The sequence below is a fragment of the Rhinolophus hipposideros genome (genome assembly GCF_964194185.1).
Source record: "Rhinolophus hipposideros genome assembly, chromosome: 6".
NCBI classification, from domain to species: domain Eukaryota; kingdom Metazoa; phylum Chordata; class Mammalia; order Chiroptera; family Rhinolophidae; genus Rhinolophus; species Rhinolophus hipposideros.
In genome coordinates this window covers 89,303,869-89,325,682 of record NC_138052.1, presented here as the reverse complement: position 1 = coordinate 89,325,682, position 21,814 = coordinate 89,303,869, and the positions used below count along the sequence as shown (strand labels likewise).

At 34.2% G+C, this 21,814-nt stretch overlaps 1 protein-coding gene across 2 annotated transcripts in view; it reads left to right on the top strand.

The window, feature by feature from the left end:
• The window catches only part of CUL3 (cullin 3), a 91,791-nt gene extending 71,001 nt beyond the window's left edge, over positions 1-20,790 (top strand). For both annotated transcript variants that reach the window (XM_081051877.1, XM_081051878.1), the window contains 7 exons: positions 8-115; positions 3,577-3,701; positions 4,333-4,429; positions 5,891-6,025; positions 13,097-13,283; positions 16,884-17,029; positions 19,912-20,790. In XM_081051877.1, coding sequence (XP_080908003.1) covers positions 8-115; positions 3,577-3,701; positions 4,333-4,429; positions 5,891-6,025; positions 13,097-13,283; positions 16,884-17,029; positions 19,912-20,043 — 930 coding nt within the window. In that variant the 3' untranslated portion in view covers positions 20,044-20,790. The remainder of the gene's footprint in view (positions 1-7; positions 116-3,576; positions 3,702-4,332; positions 4,430-5,890; positions 6,026-13,096; positions 13,284-16,883; positions 17,030-19,911) is intronic.
• The last annotated feature ends 1,024 nt before the right edge of the window (positions 20,791-21,814 follow it).

The window sequence follows — 21,814 nt, the reverse complement described above, 5'->3', positions numbered from 1 at the left end:
TCCACAGACTGAATGTGGATGTCAGTTCACATCAAAACTGGAAGGAATGTTTAGAGATATGAGCATCTCAAACACAACCATGGATGAGTTCAGGCAACACCTACAGGCAACTGGGGTAAAATTCTCCATTAATTTCTATTTATATACATATGTAATTTTATGTAGTCTTTTGTAATGGGCATTTTCACCCACATATCAAATGCTGGTGTCGTAGTGACAACATAGGTTTTGTCCATGAGTACTTTAAAATTTATTTTCCCCCATATAACCTCTTTTTCTAACTATTAATGTTAAAATATTTTTTCTTATTCTTCAAAAACATCCTCTTCACTTGAAGTAATATGCTGAAAATTGAATGACTAGAAATGATTCTGCTGTTATAGTCATTCTAGATTATGGAAAGAATATTGAGCTTAGGCAAGCTTACTGAGTGTTAGTACTCTTCCTTTCACTTTACCCCAGGATTGTGCTGTCTTGGTTACATACTCATCTGTTAGATCAACATGAGTGGGCCTGACATCCTCAGGGTTGGTGGGTGATGGACTGAGTATAAAAACACGGGCACTGGTGTGTTAGAAGTGTTGTTTTGTATTGTGACTCCCTGAAGACAGTAAGCTGTCACTTGTATGGTTTTGCAGTCTGATGGGGTTTTGTGAAGGATTTAGTAAAGTTCAGAATTTTTTTAACTGTTTTTCTGTTTTACCTTAAGTTTAGAGAACTCCAGTTTTTCTTTTAAAAGTTGTCTCTCTCAAGTGACTGTGTATCACTTTGTTTAAAAGTTAAAACATAGCACAACCATTTAAAACAATTGGGAGGTCTTTCCTTTAATATTTACGTATAAGATTATCACTTCTGCTGGTCCCACAGTCTCATCACAAACAAAATATTTGAAAATACCTAATTGTATAGAAACAGATATATATTAAGGAATTCTGACCCAGAAGGACTTTGGTCCCTCTTCATTGTAAATAGTTATTTGATGATTTGCCTCATAATTTTTACAGTGGAGAAGAGCCGAGAGCAGGAAAGATAACAAGTCTGTGATACTACAGAAATTTGGGTGGACAGGAACTGAATAATATGATTTCCTAGATAGGTCTTTTTTTTTTTTTCGTTTTTAAATGATTTAGGTATTTGTACTTCATTCTGTCTCATATATTGTTATAATTGTATTTTCATGTGGTAGAATTTTTTTTTTCTGGTTATTTTTTCCTTCACTGATCTTACCCATTGAGAGCTATAGGAAAATAACCTGGTTTGAATAAATACTGTGTTGAAACCTTCTGTAAGTAAATGTTCCTTGGTGGGTTCAGCACCCTTACTACTTTTTTAAGTGTGTGATTATCTTGTCCATGATAGTAAAGGCTTTTTAATATGAAAATTATGGTCCTTAGTCTTGATCACTCTGTGGCCATTGTTTCATTTAAAAGGGGGGGAGGGGTGACAGTTCAACATGATGATTTCATTAGATTCTCTTTGCCTTTGTTATTTTCTGTTGTTAAAAGCTTGTGAATTTTCCAGTCTTTCATTTTGAATATTCAGATGTATCCTTCACTATGTGGTAGAATATTTGTTTAATAATTCTTTAACTATAATAAGTAGAGTGCTTATCAAGATGCTCAGAGTTATATTAGGTTGGTGCAGAAGTAATTGCAGTTTTTGCAATTTTAAGCTTTTAAACCACAATTACTTTTGCAACAACCTAATATATCTGCTAACCTAGCTGCCACTTCCACTACTGTAAGACCATTACCTGCATGCAACTACTGGCTTTTTTTTATCATTTTTTATGCTAAGGACCTAAGTCTCCTAAGCCTTAACCTGTGTTAGAAAGATTTGATGAAAAGTGAGAGTAATCAAAACAAATCTTGAGCTTTCTAAAATCAGAATCTTTGAGCACTTTTAAAATAGCACCAATCTTCAAGTAGGTGATTCTCTGTAATTTGCTTGGCCTTTTAAAATATACCAAGAGTGGCTCTTCTAGTTTTAGAAGTTGTAAGTATTTTCTTAAAATTCGAATAATATTTGTGGTATATTTTATTTAGACAAATCTTATTATGGTTAAGGTAATTTAAGTATTTGTCCATTTTTTTCCCTGTGTTTTTATTTTTAAAATGGGGACAGGGCGGGATAACCACCTTGCTGTCATATTTTTGTTTATATCATCAAATACCATATCCTGACAGACTTTTCCAGAATCTCTGTCTCTCTGTACTTGCCTCTGCCGTGCACTATCTTTGAAGAGAAGCTGAATGGCTTCCAAATATTATTAAAATAGGAAGAGAAGATACGAACCACTAAAGTAATAGTTCTTTGAGATTTTTTTCTTTTCTTTTTTTCTATTTAACAAATAATTCATTGACTACTTTCCGTGGCAAGCGTTGTTGTAGGCCCTGGATATACAGAGAATGGAACAGACAAAAATCCCTGCCATGATGGAGCTTACACTCTAATCTGGTAGGCAGATGATAAACAAGTAAACATATCACATCTCAGCTGGTATTAGGAGATACAGAGGGAATCGGTAAGGAAGACGGGGGTCACGGAAGGCCTCTTTTAAATGGCATTTTGAGGAAAGACTTGAAGATTAGGAGCAAAATGTTTGGGTATAAGGAAGAAGAAATAAAAGATTTTATTTTCTTTGGTGGAATGAACCAACTGGTGAGCCCTCCCCCAACTTGAAAATGTACCAGCAGTTCTCAGTACTCCTCTATTCATCATCTAAGAGCCTCTCTCTCCTGTGATCATGTCTCCTGTGTGTCATCTTAAGATGCCTCATTTCAGTTTCTTTAAAATGGAGTGATCATTTAGTACGTATCTGAAGAAATCTGAGTGTGGAATACTTCATGATATGTATATTCATCCCTTTTAAAACTGTATTGCTAAATCCTCCAGGTTAGATAAAAATGAAATAGTGCTTTAGAAGAAGCTGTGAATATCAATAATAAAGATTCACCCTTAAGAATTTCCATTGATGTGCTTTATTGTCGTTTTCTTAAAGTTTAATTTGTTTAAAAAGAAGAGAACATCCAATTGTGACAATAATGCTAGCATATGTTTTGTAGAGGCAGTCGTTCAAGTATTTATAGAGTTCCTACTATGCAGAACTGAATCCACAGTGTCCAGTGCAAAGGTTGTTAGAGTGTGAACCACTTACGGAAACATCGATCAGTGTACTTGAAATGGGAGTGAGATAGAAATATTTTGTTTGTGAGTTAAGATGGTTAAAAATACTTAAAGGCTGATAAGAAAGAGATCCTACAATTTTCTTTAAAACAATATGAATGTGGCCCCTTAACATTTTATCTAAAAAAAGCTTACAGGCCAAAACTTTGCACTTCTCAGTGACACCAGTAACACTTTGTTCACATGCTAAGAACTGTCCTTGGTCAATACTTGAAAGTCAACGTCTTAAGCAATAATTATGAATATTTGCCAGGACAGGTAAAAGGTAGAGTTTTATTTGCTCCATATTGGACATGAAGCTAAAGACTGTGAGAACTCTTAACACTGTGTCTGTGTGGAACAGCTAACGAATCCTAGTTAATTTGTGGGGAACATCTCTCTCTCCCACAGGTATCTTTAGGTGGTGTTGATCTCACAGTTCGGGTGCTCACAACCGGATATTGGCCCACTCAGTCAGCCACACCAAAGTGCAACATCCCACCAGCACCGAGACATGCTTTCGAGATATTCAGAAGGTAAACACAGCTCAAACTTGGTATTTCCAGGTACAAATAATTGTCCAACATTGAATTAAATGTGAGCATTAGTGTCACCGATTGAGGGTGAATATGCTCCATTTTTTATCACATGTTCAAAAGGAGAATTTATCCTTTATGCTTTTAATATGTAAGAATACATTGCATAAACCCTTTTCAAGGAATATTTTATTAATGTCCTTCAGCATTAGTGCACGGTTAGGAGTATATTTTGTATTGTTGATGTCTGCCACTGGCATAGGACAAATTGATTATTGAGTTACTATGGAGAAAGGTGGTCTTACGGAGCAGCAGTGACTGAGCAGCAGGCCAGGGGCAAAATGTACCAGTGAGATGATTTAGTCTGCTGCCTTTATCATGTAATAATATCCAGCTAAGTTACTCAGCTCTGTCTTTTTCTCTCTGTGTGTGTCTCCCTCTCTCTACCCCCTTTCCCTCTTTTTTATTTGTTTCCTGTTCTGTAAAAAATTGGAACTGAATTTGATTCCTAAGGTTTCATCTTTTAAACTTTCCCGTACATAAATGTTTGTTAAGAGTTGTTATACTGTAGTTTATAATTTCAAATATGTAAATTGTATGATTCTCTAAAACCTGGTTTGATTTGCTGAAGGTTTTACTTAGCCAAACACAGTGGTCGACAGCTAACACTCCAGCATCACATGGGTTCTGCAGATCTCAATGCCACCTTTTATGGACCAGTTAAAAAGGTAAATATTAATAATTTGAACATATTTATATTTTGTAACTTAAAATTAGTCTATAGAACTGATTTGTGATTTTTGTTGACCTGCATAAATTATTTATTTCTGTTATTTTCCCTACCTGTGTGAAATATTAGAAAGGGGGAAATTTTGACTTTGATTTATTCACTTCTGTTCCCTCGGTTGGTAACTTCATAACAGTAGCCTTCCTTAAGGCATATATAATAGTAAGATGATTACACATTTTTATTTGTAAGAATTGACTTGATACAGTATTGCATAAAATAATCAAATAAAATATTAATTTGAGGACATACAAAGCCATGAGTCCCTTTTTAAAATTGTCAACAATTCCTGTAATCCTTATTGTCAATAATTCAAAACCAGAACATTTAATTGAGATTTATGAGATGTACAAAATGTTACTAAAGGGATTATTTAAAAATTAGCACTATACTAGTGAGTTGCCTTCATTTTTAAAGAGTAATCACTTTTTTGTATCTAAAATTGTTAGGTTTAGAGTAATAGTTTAATTTTTATTGCTTGGTGTAACTCAAATCAGAGCCATTTGCTTTAAAAATAGAAAAGTAATAAAAAGCTTCTAGCACAACATTAAAGAAAAATACCTAAGTTGTCATATAGGCAGCAAATAACAGTTTTATTCTTTTTTATTAATTAAAATCTTACTAGTTTTATATGATGTCAGTATGACACCAAAGTTTTTTTTAATGTTGAAAAAGGCTCCATACATTCTAAGTTGTTTATTTAATTAAAATGGGAAATATTCCTTACTATTCATTTAGTTGAATAAATGTTTTTAAACTATTGTATATTTAAGTGTAAGTGGGAAGGTTAAGTATACTAATGAACTCAGTTTCTAATTATTGAAAGGAGAGGTTTTTTCCCTAAATGAAAAGTATTATTAAACAGATGGTTTTAAAAACACAATTCACATATTATTGAAGACTTAAATTTCTACTTTGTACTTCTGAAATCATAGAGCAGGAACAGGCTTAAGGATGGCAGAGGTTAATTTTTCACCATCCTGTGCTGTTACTTGATCTTTTACTGTGATTAGATCGCACAAAAAGAAACCAAACCCTGCTACTTTTAGTAGTGGTGTAGTGGAATGATGTCTTCTAAGTCCTTTAATATCCCATTGTGTACTATTAAAATAATTTTAGCGGTGAATATAAGGAATTGTTGATTGATTACTTACTCAGATACGTTAAAGTGTTCACAATTTTTAAAAAGGACAGTCCTAAATAAAGACTGTGTGTGTGTGTGTACGTACATACACATATATATACACATTTTTTAATAATATTTTCTTTATGTATAGGAGTAAGTTACACAGTTTTCTAAAGGAGGGGTTGGACATTACCAGGCTTATTTCTCAAACATACTGTTAAAGTTAAACCAGGAGATAATTATATCTTATTTATATGTTTTTTAAAAATGAAACAGGAAGATGGATCTGAAGTTGGTGTTGGAGGGGCACAAGTAACTGGCTCTAATACACGGAAGCACATACTGCAAGTCTCCACTTTCCAGATGACCATATTAATGCTCTTTAATAATAGAGAAAAATACACGTTTGAGGTATGGGTTGGTTATATAAATTTTAGCAAATTGTATTTCTTAATTCTTACCTGTTGAGTCTTATTTGAATAACCTTTAGAGTTATTATTTGAGGATGAGGATGAGGATGATTATGATTATTTGAGTAACCTTTGAGTACCGTTAGAGAAAACAGCATAAAATTGGGCTATGGAACTATATGAACATTCACGTAAGGGATCACATTTCATTTTTTTGAAATCGACTTTTTGAAATGTATTGAAGTATAAATACATTTTATAAAATGAAACATACCCCATTTAAAATGCACAATTTGATGAGTTTTAATAGATGGGTGCACCTGTGAAACTAGCAATACAAACAATATGTAGAATAGTACCCCCACCCCAGCATTTTAATACTCCTTTGCAATGGGTTCCCTCCCACTGTTTCCAAACCCTGGCAGCCAGTGATTTACGTTATATCACCATAGATTCGTTTTGTCTTTCTAGAATTTCACATAAATGCAATCGTATGTTACTTTTTGGCTGTTACATGAATCTACTATGTTTTCTGTATCTGTACATCTGTTGATGGGCATTTGAGTTATCAAATACAGGCTCTAATGAATAGAGCTATATATTTAACTTTTTAAGAAACTGCCAAAGCAATTGTACTATTCTACATTTCTGCCAGCAGTGCAGGAAAGTTCCAGTTGCCTCACATCCTCTCCAAAATTGAGTATTGTCAGTCTTTTTAATATTAGCCATTTTAGCTGGTATATCATTATATCGCATTGTGGATTTAATTTGCCTTTCCTTGATGACTAATGATGCTGCACATCTTTTATGTCTTCATGTGCCATTTTTATGTCTTATTTAGTGGGGTGTCTCTACATATCTTCATTGAGTTGTTTAAAAGCTCTTTATGACTTCTGTATACAAATCCTTTGTCAGATCTATGCTGTATTTTCTCAGTCTGTCACTTGCCTTTTCATTTTCTTAGTGGTATGTTTTAAAGAGCAGAGTTTTTTAAAATATTGACTAAGTCCAATTACCACTATTTTTCTTTTTACAGTTCTTGCTTTTGGTATCCTAAGAAATTATTGGCTACTCCAAGATTGAAAAGAATTTCTTCAGTGTTTTAAGTGGTTTATAATTTTAGCTTTTACATTTAGGTCTATGTCTATAATCAATTTAAAGTTAGTTTTAGTATTTGTGGTTAGAGGTAAGGATTAAGAATTATTTTACACATACACACAGATGTTCGATTGTTTATTCCAGCATTATTTGTCGAAAGCAATCATCTTTTTTCTTTAAATTACATTAGTCTGTTTATTAAAGAAGTCAATTGACCATATGTGTGGGGTTTGTTTCAGATTCTCGAATCTGTTTCATTGATTTCTGTGTCTTCCCTTACGCTAATTTTACACTACCTTGACTGTCAGATTTCTTTCTCCACCCATATTTTCCTTAGAGTAACTGTTTTAATATACTTACTTTTTTATTACCTTTTTTCTTTCTCCTTTAAATGGTTCACGTTGAAATGAAGATCATGTGATTCTTATTACATTTAAATTTAAGATAATATTTTAAGAGGTGGCCATTTTTATGTGATATTCCTTAAGGAAATGTTTTGAAAACCTAAGTATTTTAGGTCAGTGGCTAAGTTAAGAGGTTTTGCAGTTACGTATTTCCAGATGTGTCTTACTTAGGGAATAACCTTAATTTTCAAGCACAAGTTATACGTGATTAAGTCCCAAGAATATTGATTAAGCAAGTATCGAGTACCTTACTCAAACATGGTAAGCCTTTTCAAACAGGTGTAATTGTCTCTAGCAGCCTGGGTGTTTCGTTCTACAGTTCTCATAGGTAAACATTTTAAGCAAAATAAGCTACTTGAAAAATGCTGGGGTTGGTTTTCAGAATTCTCGTTTATAAAGAGCTGGCAAAAATGGGATAAACAAAAACATACATTCATTCTCTACAGCCATTATTGGAATTGCTAGTAATTTAATGGCTCAAGCTTTTCACTTTCCCAACCAACTTGGGATCATTGATGCTAATGAGCAGTGATTAGGCAGAAGGTAAAAATTAAGTAGAAAATTCCTCTAATATTTTAAATGTTAGCTGAGTTCCAAACCAGAAATCTGAGCATAAGTGGTATCGTAGAATGCTGTTCCTATGGCTCCATAGACTTCTGGCTGTTTATATCTCAAACCAGGGGCACTGTAAGAAGGCATGTGAAGCTTGTGTTTACCCACACCATGTGTTTTACTATAGTCTGCTTCCTGAGTGTTATTAGGCAACTCTTACAGAAATCATCTCCACAAGTTAGAGGAGATAGTTAATCATTTTAAAGGAAGCTGATTTTTTACCTGTGAATATTTTTTATGAGTTCTGTAATGGTATATTAATTATTTGATACTGCATTAAAAAAAATCTTAAAACTTAGTAATGTAAAACGACCGCTAACAGTTATCTTTCGTGGTTTCTGTGGGTTAGGGATTTAGGAAGGGCTTTGTTGGGTGGTTCTGGCTCAGTCTCTTAAGAGCTTGTATTAACATGTCAGCTGGGCCTTCAGTCATTAACATTTGCTTGGGGCTGGAAAATACACTTCCAAGCTGTTGGTATTTACTTCCTTGCCAATGGCTGGCAAACTCATTTGGCTGTTGGTAAGAGGTCTTAGTTTCTCTCCACATGGGCCTTACCACATGGCTGTTTGCTTGTCCTTCCATCGTGGTGGCTAGCTATCCCTAGAGTGATCAATCCAGGAGACCCAAGCAGAACCTGCATTGCCTTTCTCACCTAGCCTTGGAAGTCACATATTGTCACTTATTTTCTTTGTCACCCAAATCAACCCTGACACCGTAAGGGGGCCACACAGGTTAAAACATACCAGTATCATTGCGGGCCATATTGGAAACTATCTACAAAAGGTGGCAGTTATTTGTAAAACATTTAGTGCATAGTAATCAGGCTGCTGGAGCTTTTTCATATATACAGAGGGTGCCAAAAAAATGTACACACATTTTACGAAAGGAAAAACTGTATTAAAATTTTAATACTCAATATATACTAATAACAAACGTGAATACAAGTCATGTGTATATTTTTTTGGCGCCCTTGATAAATATATATATATACACACACACGCATATGTGTAGCAAAATTAATGTCAGACAGTAGAATTTAAACAGCAAACCATTAAACAACAGTGATAATATTTCATCAAAAAATTATAGCAATCATCAGTAACATAACTTCACAATATATGAAGGAAAATGGTTGGAAGTAAATGGGGAAAATTCCACAATCATAGAAATCCCTTATAAATGTACTGACAAACAATAAAAAAATGGGATAAAGGAGATTTGAATAACACAATTAGCAAATTAAAATTGAATGCTGTACAGAGAACTTTGAACCTAGAAAGCAAAATGCACATACTGCTCTTGGGAAATATCTGAGGCTGGCATAACCTTATTAGTAAAATTGAACCAGGAAAATACAATAAGAGAAAGAAAGCTTTAGGTTATTCACCATAAATGCACAAATATTAAATAAAATTTTAGCAAGTCAGATTCAACAGTTTATTGAAAAAATAATTCACTGTTTCCAAGTCAGATTCATTCCTGGAATACAAAGAAGGAATTTAACAGATAGTTATGATATTTTATATTAATAATAAAATTAACTGAACACTTGCTATATTGCCAGACACTGCTTTAAGGAGAGAATCAGTTAATGATCTCTGCAGATGTACAAAAAACACTTGATAAAAGTTAGTCCCCAATACTTATTTCCAGTGTGAGAGACTCTTAGCCACCTAAGAATAGAATGAAGTGCCCGCCTTAATGTCATGAAGGTGCATCTAATGAGAGACCTAAGCATGCAGTAGTTGCCAGTAAAATATTAGCCACTTCCATTCACGTTAGGAACAAGTTAGGATGCCTGCCTTTGCTGTGACTTGTTCTGCAGATCCTAACTAACATAGTAAGAAAAGAAATAAAGATGGAATTTTTAAATATCAGGAGTTGACAAAATTTGTGGACAGTATGATTATCAACTTGATAATCAACTAAGAAACCATTCTCTGAGAAAAGTTTGGTTGAAAAATCAACTTTTCTATAAATCAGAACTAATCAGAAGATGACATGAAGAAAGGGATATTTTAATAAGAATTATGATCTTCCTAGGAGTCATTCTAACAAGAAAGGTAGAAGACATACCAAAAAGGCAGTAAAAGAAAACGAGTATGAAAGGGTAAATGTACCCAAATGGAAAAACTACATCTTATAAAAGAGTTTTTTTTTTTCAAGTCATCTATAACTTAAGTGAAATCCCAGTCAAAATACACAAACAATTTATTTTCTATGAAACTTGACAAGCCTATCCCAAAATTCATCTGGACAAGAAAATGCCCAAGAATAGGCAAAATTTTTATTGGAGCGGCAGGGCTTTGGGGTGGGGAAGCCCAATAAGTGAGGAACGAATTTGTCCTAATTCCAACACATACCTTAAAGTTAAAATTGTGTTAACATGTAGAGAGATAGCTTATAAGAACAGAATAAAGAGTCCAGAAACAGATTAATATATAGACAGGTGTTTGGGACTGATGAATTTGCCATTTCTAATCAAACTTAATTAAAATAATTGCTGCATCATTTGGGGGACTGGTCAAAGAGTAGTATGGGGACCTTAGTTCCATATATCATATCGAATACAAAATAAAACTCCAGATAGATGTAAGCACAAATTGATAAAAATAATAGAAGAAAACAATATTTTGATAAGCTTGATACGAGAAAGTCCTTTCAGTAATCCTGTTCCATAAACCACAAAGGAAGACTGACAGATTTAAACACATAAAAAGTAATAAAACATATGATGCAATATCATAAATTTAAAAAGAAAAGATTAAGAGACTAGGAGAAATTACTTACAACATGTGACAGAATCGAAAGCCATAAATATACAAAGAGTACCAATAAGTCAATACAAAAACGATTGAATAGAAAAACATGGAAGGAAAATGAATAGATAAAACACAGAAGCATTACAAATATTCTTTAAACATTAAAGAAAGTTTTTTTCTTGTACTGGTCATGGAATTTCAAATTAAAATAATGAGATAACCATTTTTAGCCCAACAGATGGACAAAAGATAAAAATTCTGTGTTGAAGGTAAAGAGAATAGATACTCATAAAACTGTTGTGAAGTTACATAGTTAAACAACTTGTCAGCTTGTCAGTATCTATAAAGTATAATATATAACTTTGAGGAAACATATTTCTAGAAATCTGCTTCAGGAAGCCTGGCTTTGGCTTTTGTGTTCAAAGACAGAAATGCATGCTCCATCATGAAACTGGGTACAGTTTCAATCTTTATTCATATCGTGATAGAGCAGTACTATGGAAGTTAATCACCTTATATTAACATGGAAAATCTCCAAGAAATCAGTAAAAGAATCATATAGTGTGATCCCGTTTGCATTTAATATTAATACTAGTTAGTGTAAGATGGGCGTGTTCATCTTCATACATATATATGTGTATTTGTGTTCATGTATGTAGGTGTCTGGGAAAAGGCATAGAATATTGAATTGCAGTAGTTACCTCTGGGGATGATCTGTAATGGTCAACTGTCACCTAAGAATGTATTTATGTATTTCCATTTCTTTGAACATGATTAAGTAATAAAATAATATAAATAAGTCATTTGTAGCATGCACATAATAATTAAAACCACCTATTTAACTTTCTGGGATTAACATTTATAATATTTGAAATGTCTAAAATAGCTAGACATAACCAGAGATCATTTGACTCAAAAGAACGTGCATCATTATCACTAACATTCACATTTCTCTCAGTCCTCATGTACCATGAGAGTTCTTCAGAAGGACCTAAGCTGTTATTCATGGACTCTTGTGAAAGGGAGAATGACTGTCTCCAGATCAGTTACACAGTCTGAACGTCACCATCTTCATGCCCCCTTTTGTGCTGTTTTTGAGAAACAGCTTTATACAGTGAATTAAAGCGATGCGTCCTAATGTGAAGACTTTTTGCATCATACCTCCCGGTAGATGTGTAGGGACTAGCTCATATACGTGTGCAATTATCTTAACAGTCCCACTGACATACGAAGCATATAATGAATTTAAAAATTGTACAGTTGACCCTTGAACAAGAAAGGAGTTAAGGGCCTCGACACCCACCTGCCCCCAGCTGCAAATCCGCATATAACTTTTGACCACAAGGGTTGGCCCTTCGCATCCTGGAATTCAGCCACATTTGGAAACTAGTTGGGAATGAAAAATACAATTTTCCATCCACAATTGGTTGAATCCTTGGATGTGAAACCGGCAGATTTGAAGGGTCAGCTGTATTTATTGAAAAAAAAATCCACATATAAGTGGACCCGCGCAGTTCAAACTTGTGTTTTTCAGGAGTCAACTGTACACTCGTTCTTTCCCAGTGCTCGTGCTTTTTTTTTCATTGCTGTATTTTATTCATCTCATTATAAATAGCAAAAATTATCACCTGCACTACAAAACATTTCTTACTGTGTTTTATGTTTAGTATTAATTACCAAGTATTTGTTTTTCATTTGGTCATACAGACAATAAATATGGTCAATTTGGATTGTAAATTTTGATTGTGTAGAGGACAGGCCTTAGTTCAAGCCTGCTTTGCTTCTCCCTACGAAAGAAGTTGCTAAGCAGAAGAGTAGTGTTGATAAACTTGGAAGGAAGATTGTAGAGTACTTCTAAAATTAGCAACCGTGTAGTGGTTAATGCTTTATTTTTACCTAAACACTAAAGCAGGTCCCTAATATTTCCTGGTGGATGACCTTTTTAGAGTAGGCCTTAGATCTCCTGAAACAGAAAAATACACATATTTTCCATATTTTGTAATTTGAATCACCTTTATCTCTGGTTCGAATAAATGAGATTTCAGGGAAGTGTCATAATAGAGAATTCTTTGTTGTCAATTATTTCTTTAATGGAATTAATTCTCTCTAACCACTGCTTGATCAGTTTCACTTATTAATTTGCTTGAATCTTCCAAAAATTCCAGTTATAATAATGTCAATCTGATGAAATTTCAGGAAATTCAACAAGAGACCGATATCCCTGAAAGAGAACTCGTTCGAGCTTTGCAGTCTCTTGCCTGCGGTAAACCAACACAGCGGGTTCTTACAAAAGAGCCCAAGTCAAAGGAAATAGAAAATGGTCATATATTCACTGTTAATGATCAGTTCACATCCAAACTACACAGAGTCAAGATTCAAACAGGTATCATATTTTTCCTCTTTAAAAAAATTGTATCTTTTTCCTCTAAAAAACTCTTACCTATTGGATTTTTATCTTTTAAAAGTAATTAGTTTCCAGTGCTGTATGACACAGAGGTTTAAGATATAAAGCTGCTTTTGTTGGTATGTGTTCCTGTCAAAATAGAGTTTAATCCAAGTACAGTAAGCATTTAAAAAAAGTAATTCATAGTGTGAACATGGTACTTACTTCCATATATGGTTTTTGATGAGTGAAATACAGTTTTATGAACGTTTTACTTAAAATAATTCCATTTAACTAGTTAACTAATAATCAGTGGACACCTGTTTTGAAAACTGATTTATAGATTTCTCAAAATTGGGAGTTACCTCTCTAAAGTTTGGTTTTTAGATTCAACTATTTATATTTTGATGAATATTTTTAAGTTTAAAAGCCTTAAAACTCGTATCTCTAACTTACAAACATAGAAGTGACCCTATTGTGACCAGTTTTTAGTACAGCCTTATTTTTAAGTTGATAATGAACACCCTGTTTATTGTGTATTTAACATAATGTAAGATGTATGTTTTCTATGCATTTAAAGGGGAAAAGGGCACTCTCCTTGCTGACGTTTAAATTCTAATATAGTTTTCTACATGTTTTAAAACTAGTGGATAAATTTTCCAGTAGTAATTCATTATAGTTAATGTGTCTTATAGTAAAACAGTACTTTTAAAATAAGATAAAGTTTTCAAATGCCTAAAGTTTTACGATTTAAAAAAATTGTATTTACATTTTATGTTAGTAAAAATAGTCTTTTTAAAATTATTTTAATGCTAAATATACAGTTAATTTCCAGGATACATTGACTCAAGAACTTTATATGTACACTTTTATTTTCCTTTTTTGACCCTGATTGGCTTTGTATGCTTTTTGAAGAAGAGTGGTATGTCTCTATTAAAAGCCTTGGCTACTTTGTCCCATAGTTGCACATATCATTGTATCTTCATCACCAAAATTGGTGCCATGTCTTTGGGACACAGATGTATATTAAAAATGAAACAACTATGCTAAAGAGAGTCATGGAATAAAATGTCTTTTTCCCCCAGTGCAATACATATGAGTTTACAGTTTGGGGCAGATACAGGTTTAGGATTTCAGGACTTAATGTGTACCGTGGATTTGGAGGAAAAAAACTTGTATGGTGATACATATCTGAATTGCCTAGCCTCACAGTTCTTTACCATAAATGTCTTTGTAATCACAGATTCCATCATGAACAGCAATAATATATATTGTCAAATAATTATTATCAAAAAAAAACAGTCTTCATGGATTTTTAATTTTTGGTTGTGTGTTTGTGTGTGAGTGTGTGTAGAGTATTTTACATCTGATTAAAATAGGAATATAGTTATATAAAGAAGAATTTGACTAGATGATGTCTTACAGCTCTTTTCAGCTGTAAAATTCTATAAATAAATAATGTTTTTCATTTGGGAATGGTACTTAGATTACCTTGGCTCTTACTGGTATTTTGTGTAACTTAAAATTTTCTCTCTGGTGATAAGTACTGTGACCACATGGATTTTCTTAAGTCGTCGAAATACATTTGCCTTTTGGAGAAAGCACTCAGGCTTGTAATCAGTAACTCAGAGACGCTGACCATAACTCTGCTTATTACTGAAGTCAGTAATACAAGTTCAAGCAAGGGAGTGAAAAGTATTACTACAACCTTTGTAAAGAACGGTTGTAATTTACAATAACTGCCATAATGGACAGTCTTGCCTATCACCCCCGCTCACTTCTTCCCCCCTCACCCACCTGCACAGGCAGACACTTGTGTTACGCTTCTAAGTGCAGAGCCTAGTGCTAGGCTCTAGGAGAGTGCTCGTGCCCTCTCATTTTATAAAACATCACAATTCAGTGTATATCACCACAATCTTCCCGTTTATCTTAGAGTACACCTGTGTAGGTTACCAAATTCATATGAACCAAATGGATGGTTTAAAAAAGTCTCCCTCCAGCTTTTTATTTTAAATATTTTCAGATCTACAGAAATGGTTAAAAACATGATAGTGGACATTGGGAATGGCCATCATCTATGTTTATGAGTCATTAAAATGTTGCCACATTTGCTTGGGCACCCTTGCCCAGGCCCACCATCTTTCCCTCCTTATGGGTGTGTATTTGCTACAGCATTTTAAATTAATTTGCAAACATCATTACACTTCCCTCCAAATACTTGAGAATACATCTGTCTCCTTGGGATAAGCTGTTTTCCCACATACTTGTAATACTATATCACACCCAAGAAAGGTAATGCCATAGGTTTACGTACCACAGGTTGTATGTCCACAGTTGTCCCCAAAATACCTTTCATACCTTACTTTTTGGATCCAGGATTCAATCAAGGTTTTCACGTTAAATCAACTTTTACATCTCTTTAGTTCTATTTAATCTAAATCAATACGTATCTTTTTTTTATGACATGGACTTTTTTTGAGGAAAAGCATTATTTTTTAGTAGACCATTTTAATCTAATTTTACTTTTTGTTAATATACGGAGTGTCTTTGATTAGGGAAAAGACACTGAAAGCAGAATTGTTAACCAAGAGATTCTTGTTAGAAACAGCTAAATGGATATGCACTCCACACTCATCTAAGTTTTACCGTCTGCTATCTCATGGGTATGTCCATGCCTAAGTCAGCAGGGTCCCATGTGTGGCTCTTGGTAATTGTCCAGTTTCTACCTCCAGAAACTTCACATCTATCTCTTGGTGATGACCAAATAAAAATTCAGTTACCACTTTTCTTTGTGTGCTACTTCAATTAGAGCAGAGTTGTAGGAGAAAAGGACTTCTGTATTTAATCCCTAGCAAGTGCCTTGAAAACTATAGGGAATAACAGGTTTAAGATTTCTCCTAAAGATTGGAACATAGTATACTTGTATTGAGATGGTGACATAAAGAAATTAATAAGATATAACAAGAAATTGTTAGATAATTGGTGAGAGGTACAAATGAAATAGTTGTTGTGGAATTTCTTTAATTGACATTCTAGTGATACTTCTTATTTATTGAGCTAACTAAATCTTGGCAATACATACTCTTTCCTTCTCTTTAAGTCTTAGAGATTACAGCCCTATTTTGAGTTAGTAAGACATCAGCTATTCTCCTATGTGAGATACTTTTGGTGAGGTTTAACTTGGAGTCATGGTGGTCAAGTACTAGTTGACCTCTGGAAGGCACAAGCTATGGAAATGACTGATAATTTTACTACTAAAGATATCCAGCTACATTTTTCTTCTTGGAAAGAAATACATTGTATTCTATAAAAATAAAACTGGTTTTATTATCTCTGTAAGTTAATTTCCTAATATTTAAAGAAGAACTTAGAATTGCAGGATTTTTATATCACTTCTTGTTATTTAAATATTTATTAAAATAGACATTAAATTAGGCACTTTTTGAATGTTTACTTGGGATAATAAACATACTCTGAGAGGTTGAAATTGGTTTTTTTCTGTGGATATTACTAAATTATATTGTTCGTGTTTATAAACCACATTTTTCATTACATTTGAAATTGCATGGTAATCACATGGTAAATGTCTTTCTCTTTTAGTTGCTGCCAAACAAGGTGAATCTGACCCAGAAAGGAAGGAAACAAGGCAGAAAGTAGATGACGACAGAAAACATGAGATAGAAGCTGCTATAGTGCGGATAATGAAATCTAGAAAGAAGATGCAGCACAATGTGTTAGTAGCAGAGGTGAGAACATTCTAAGCCTGGATTCATGTAGAAAAGCAAAGTAACGCTAATAATTGAAATTTAGGAAAGTACTACCTACCGTGTTTCTCCGAAAATAAGACCTAGCCGGACAATCAGCTCTAATTCATCTTTTGGAGCAAAAATTAATGTAAGACCCAGTCTTATTGTAAAATTAGTAAAATATAGTAAAATAAGACCGGGTCTTATATTAATTTTTGCTCCAAAAAGATGCATTAGAGCTCATTGTCCGGCTAGGTTATTTTCGGGGAAACACGGTACATTCAACTGATTTTGATGCAATTTTAAAATTAGGAAACAGTCAGATAATACTTACTATTAAAAGCATGACAAGTTGATAATTAAACAAAGCAATACATTGAAATATGTGCACACTTTTAAGAACTGATGTTTGTAATGAAAATCATAGCATATTGTCACATGAATAAACAAAAAAATTTTCCTGCTATTTAATACTGTTGTGCAAAACAAACTGACTTTATTTCTAAAATTAGTAATTTACCATTTATTGAGTGTTTACATATTACAAATTAGAAAACTAAGGAGGGGAGTACCAATTGGGAAACCATTAAAACAGTGAGGTAAGAGTTAATTAGGGCTGAGTAGAGTATCGGTAGAGGATAGAGAGCTGAATGAAGACAAATGAGAAGTAGAATTGACAGGATATTTGACCGATTATGGGAAATGAGACGGAGGGGTCAAGGAAAACTCGTAGGTTTCTGGCTGGAATGGCTAGATGAGGTCGGTCCCTTAACTGAAAAGGGAAGGTAGTATGCTGCTGTGTTCCAGTTTACTATCCTGTGCAAGTTGACTTCCTGACACGAGACATAATTAGTGAATAGTCAGTAATTTCAAAAATCATGACAGAAAAACACACAAATAAACACTTAAGACATTGGCAATTAGGTAGCTGATTAATTTTCCCAGACCTTTTCATTGGACTGGTAGGAGATTTTTGAGGGCAGTGCCTTGAGGAGTAATGGAAATGAGACCACCAGGGAGAGTGTCGTGTCCTTTGAGGTGTTGGCTCATGGGAAAGGGCAGAGAGAGCAATACTCCAGGATTGAGTGTTGAGTTGAGGGGTTCTGAATTTCATTTTTTTAGATGGGGAGATATTGAGGATGTTTATATCCTAAGGATAAGAAAGGAGTACTTTAAAAGAAAAGGAAAAAAAATGAGATGAGGTGATAATTGATGTACCAAAGTCAAAGGAAAGGTGAGAGGATTGGAGAGAACCCCGGTGGATGGTAGGTGTATTAGCAGGGATGTTACTGAGTATTCCTGAGAATACTGACTGTGTGTTAATCCAGGATGGGTGCATGTAAGTGTGTGAGGGGGTGAGAGGGAGGACTTGCAAACGGCAGCGGCCTTTCCCTGGAGAGCAGGGTGCGAGGCTCCCAAGCTCGGGGACTTGCTGAACTTGAATACTGTGCATTTGGGTTATCACTACATCAGAGATTGGCAGACTGTTAGTTCGGTTTTTTTGTTTGTTTTTCTTGTTTGTTTTAATGACCAGTTGTAGCCTGAAAGCAGCCATAGATAACAAATGTGTTCCAGTAAGAATTGAAAACAACAGGCAGTGGACTGTATCTGGCCTGTAGGCTGCAGTTTGCTGTCTCCTGGTCTACACAGAAGATGTAAGAAACTACGACTTCACTCAGTAGGGAACTGAGTAGTAGATTTTGAATGATGCAGCACACATGTAGAAAGGGTGTTTATGGAACGAACAGAACCAGAGGAATCAGGAAGCTGAGGGGACTGTTGAGAGTGTAGCCGAAGTGATCTTGTGTACAGACTAAACCCTGGCAGGAGGGAGATACAGTCAAAAGAAGATACTGATAGCTTAGAAGAAAGGGTCAGAGGATTCGAGATTCAGATGGAATGATAAAACTAGAAGGCTGCTAGATTTTAGTTGGAGAATGAAGTGCTGCAGTTTCAGATTTCAAAGAATTATCAATCCATTGTGGTCTTGGGCAGTGAACGGATCCAACGGGAGTAAAAGAAAAGCTGGCTGATGGGTGGATGGTCTGCAGGAGGCAGGGTGGGTTCCTAGGAAAGCCTGAACTTGGGACAGAAAGCTTTAGATTCTCATCTCTTAACTACTGGCTCTGTTCATGTCAGTTTTCCTCTCTGGCATATTTTTCTCATTTGTAAAAATGAGACAACCTAACTGCAGGGCTAAGAGCATTACTAAATAAATTAATGCATACAGAATGACTGATGATACAGTGCATAGTCAGGCTTCGACTACTGCTGCGGTTACTGTTTTATTATTACTGATGTCACAATGCCTAGAATCCTGACAGCAGATAGAGGAAAGAATAGCGCCAGTAGTACTTACTGTGGACTGGTAGTAGGGCATTATTCTAAAGCATCACATGTGTTAATTTCATGAAGTTAAGTAACTTTCCCAAGGTCCCAGAGCCAGTAAGTGGGAGAGTTGGGATTGGAATCCAGGCTGTCCAGGTCCACAGTCTGTGCTCTCAGACATGTTATGCTACCCACGTTCTGTGAATTGGGAGAGTAACCCAGAAGTCAGTAGCTTACAGCATCAAATGGTTAAAGTCTAGGTGGTATATACATTCATACTAATATATTCCAACTTGTTCTACTCCTAATCCATTTTAGTATTCTGATGTGAGCAGGTGGTGTGTTCTAACCTTACATTACATTTTCAAATATCTTTAAAGTTTTGGTATTTTTAACTTTGGTAATCAAATTACTAAAGTTTGAGCTGAGTCTTAAAATTCCGCATCAGTTCTGTTCAAAAATACAAATTTTGTGTGTTTATATGGAAATGTTAACATATTTTTTAAATTTTCTGGTGAGAAATAGTGTTGTTTTTTTTTTACCTTCTGTTTTAGGTAACTCAGCAGTTGAAGGCTCGATTCTTACCAAGTCCAGTTGTTATTAAGAAACGTATTGAAGGACTTATTGAGAGAGAGTATTTGGCACGAACACCTGAGGATCGCAAAGTGTACACATATGTAGCATAAAATACGTCCAGAAATTTGATTTATTCTTGGACTGTACTCTTCGCATGGACTGGGAAGTTCTTTTAAATCATTAAATACTAAGACGACCATCTCTTCTATTAAATTACAGTACATGTTCTAGACCATTCAGATCAAGCCTTTACTCCCTTTGAGAGTTTTCAACATCAATTGATTGAGCTTCAGGCTTTACAACATTTATCCCTGTAGAGATCATCTTTACAGTTCCTCGGGAAAATGTGAATGTGCCGCGTTTTGTTTTCAATACTGTATGAAAACAGGAAAAAAATAAAACAAAAATTTAGAAACTACAGCTCATTAAAATAAAATTGTTGGATTTCATTTCCCCAGGTCTTCAGTGTTGATGTAAATGTGTTTTTGTAGTGTTGCTTAGCACTTTGCGCATTGTATAAGTTGGGTAACAAAAATGGTAAAAGAAATGACACAATTCCCAATTATCTTGCTCTGCTTCTGGCATTTCTTTAGCTAGTCATGTTTAATTTAAAGGTTTGATAAATGCAGAGACCGAAGCATACAATCTGAGCATGCTTTATTCTACCACTTGCACTGACTGATCTTATAGCCTTATGACCAGGAACCTTTGTTTTGGGCTCAGTACACACCCTGATTTGGTTTCCCCCTATTGTATTTTGAAATTTCTCAAATTCAGTCTTAACGATGATTAGGTTTTGTTCCTCATTATCTCTAGAGAGAGAGAATATTTTAGTATGTATAAATTGTACAATAATTTTTTGCTGTTATACTCACTGCTAATAGTGGATTGTATAGGGCAGTGTTTTTATTTCATTTATTGTAGACAAAAATAAATGAATTTAGCATACACATACCCACTAATTCAAGTACGTCAGAGCACAAAGTTGGCAGCTGGTTATATTTAATTCAGCCCCTTTGAAAAGCACATACAGTCTATACTTTGTTTATAAAATACCTTAGGTTCCCCCTCTCTTAAATATCTATATTTTGGTGAAGCTGAGGTGCACTGTTAATTTTCTGTTTCAGAATGCATTCTAAAGATGCAATAAATATGATTACTTTGATATTTTTTAACGAGATCTTCAGTTCTTGCAGTTGACTGTGTTTTGGAAAGTGATTAAGCAATATTTTTCAAACCTGATGATTCTTGGATATTTAGCTGTTGTCTTCCAAAGAGTCATCGTTTCATGTTTTTAAAGATGTGCTTTGTGCTGAAGATTCATGTCGGTTATCCTGTGCTTCCAACTTTCACCAATGTTTTTTACCTGATTGATCTGCCAAGGATTATAGTTTGCTTTATTTTTAATAACTTCAGAGTATTTTTATCTTCAATTTTATTTAATTTTGTTTCATTTTGTTTTCATAAGACATTGTTTCAGATATGTAATTGGGGCAAACCACTATAGATTTCTATTGGATAGAAAAATGAAATGTTACTAGTAAGTTCAAATAACCAAACCGTTGACTATCGATACTGTTGATACATTTATTAGAATGTATGTCTCCGAAGATGGTGTCTGTTTAAATTTATGGTCAAGTTACAACAACTGAATTCTAATATGGATTAAAAACTCCACATAAATATTTTTCCCCGTGCGTCTTGGGTTATAATTTTCCTTTTAGACTTGCAGATATGCCCTTACTGCATTTAATTTTGTCTTCATTTGTACTGTAGATTTGTAAGCCTTATGCTCTTGATCTCTACATTTTCCACTTTTACATGATGCAAATAAGATACAAACGAAAACTATCATGAACATTATTCTCAGGATACTTTTAC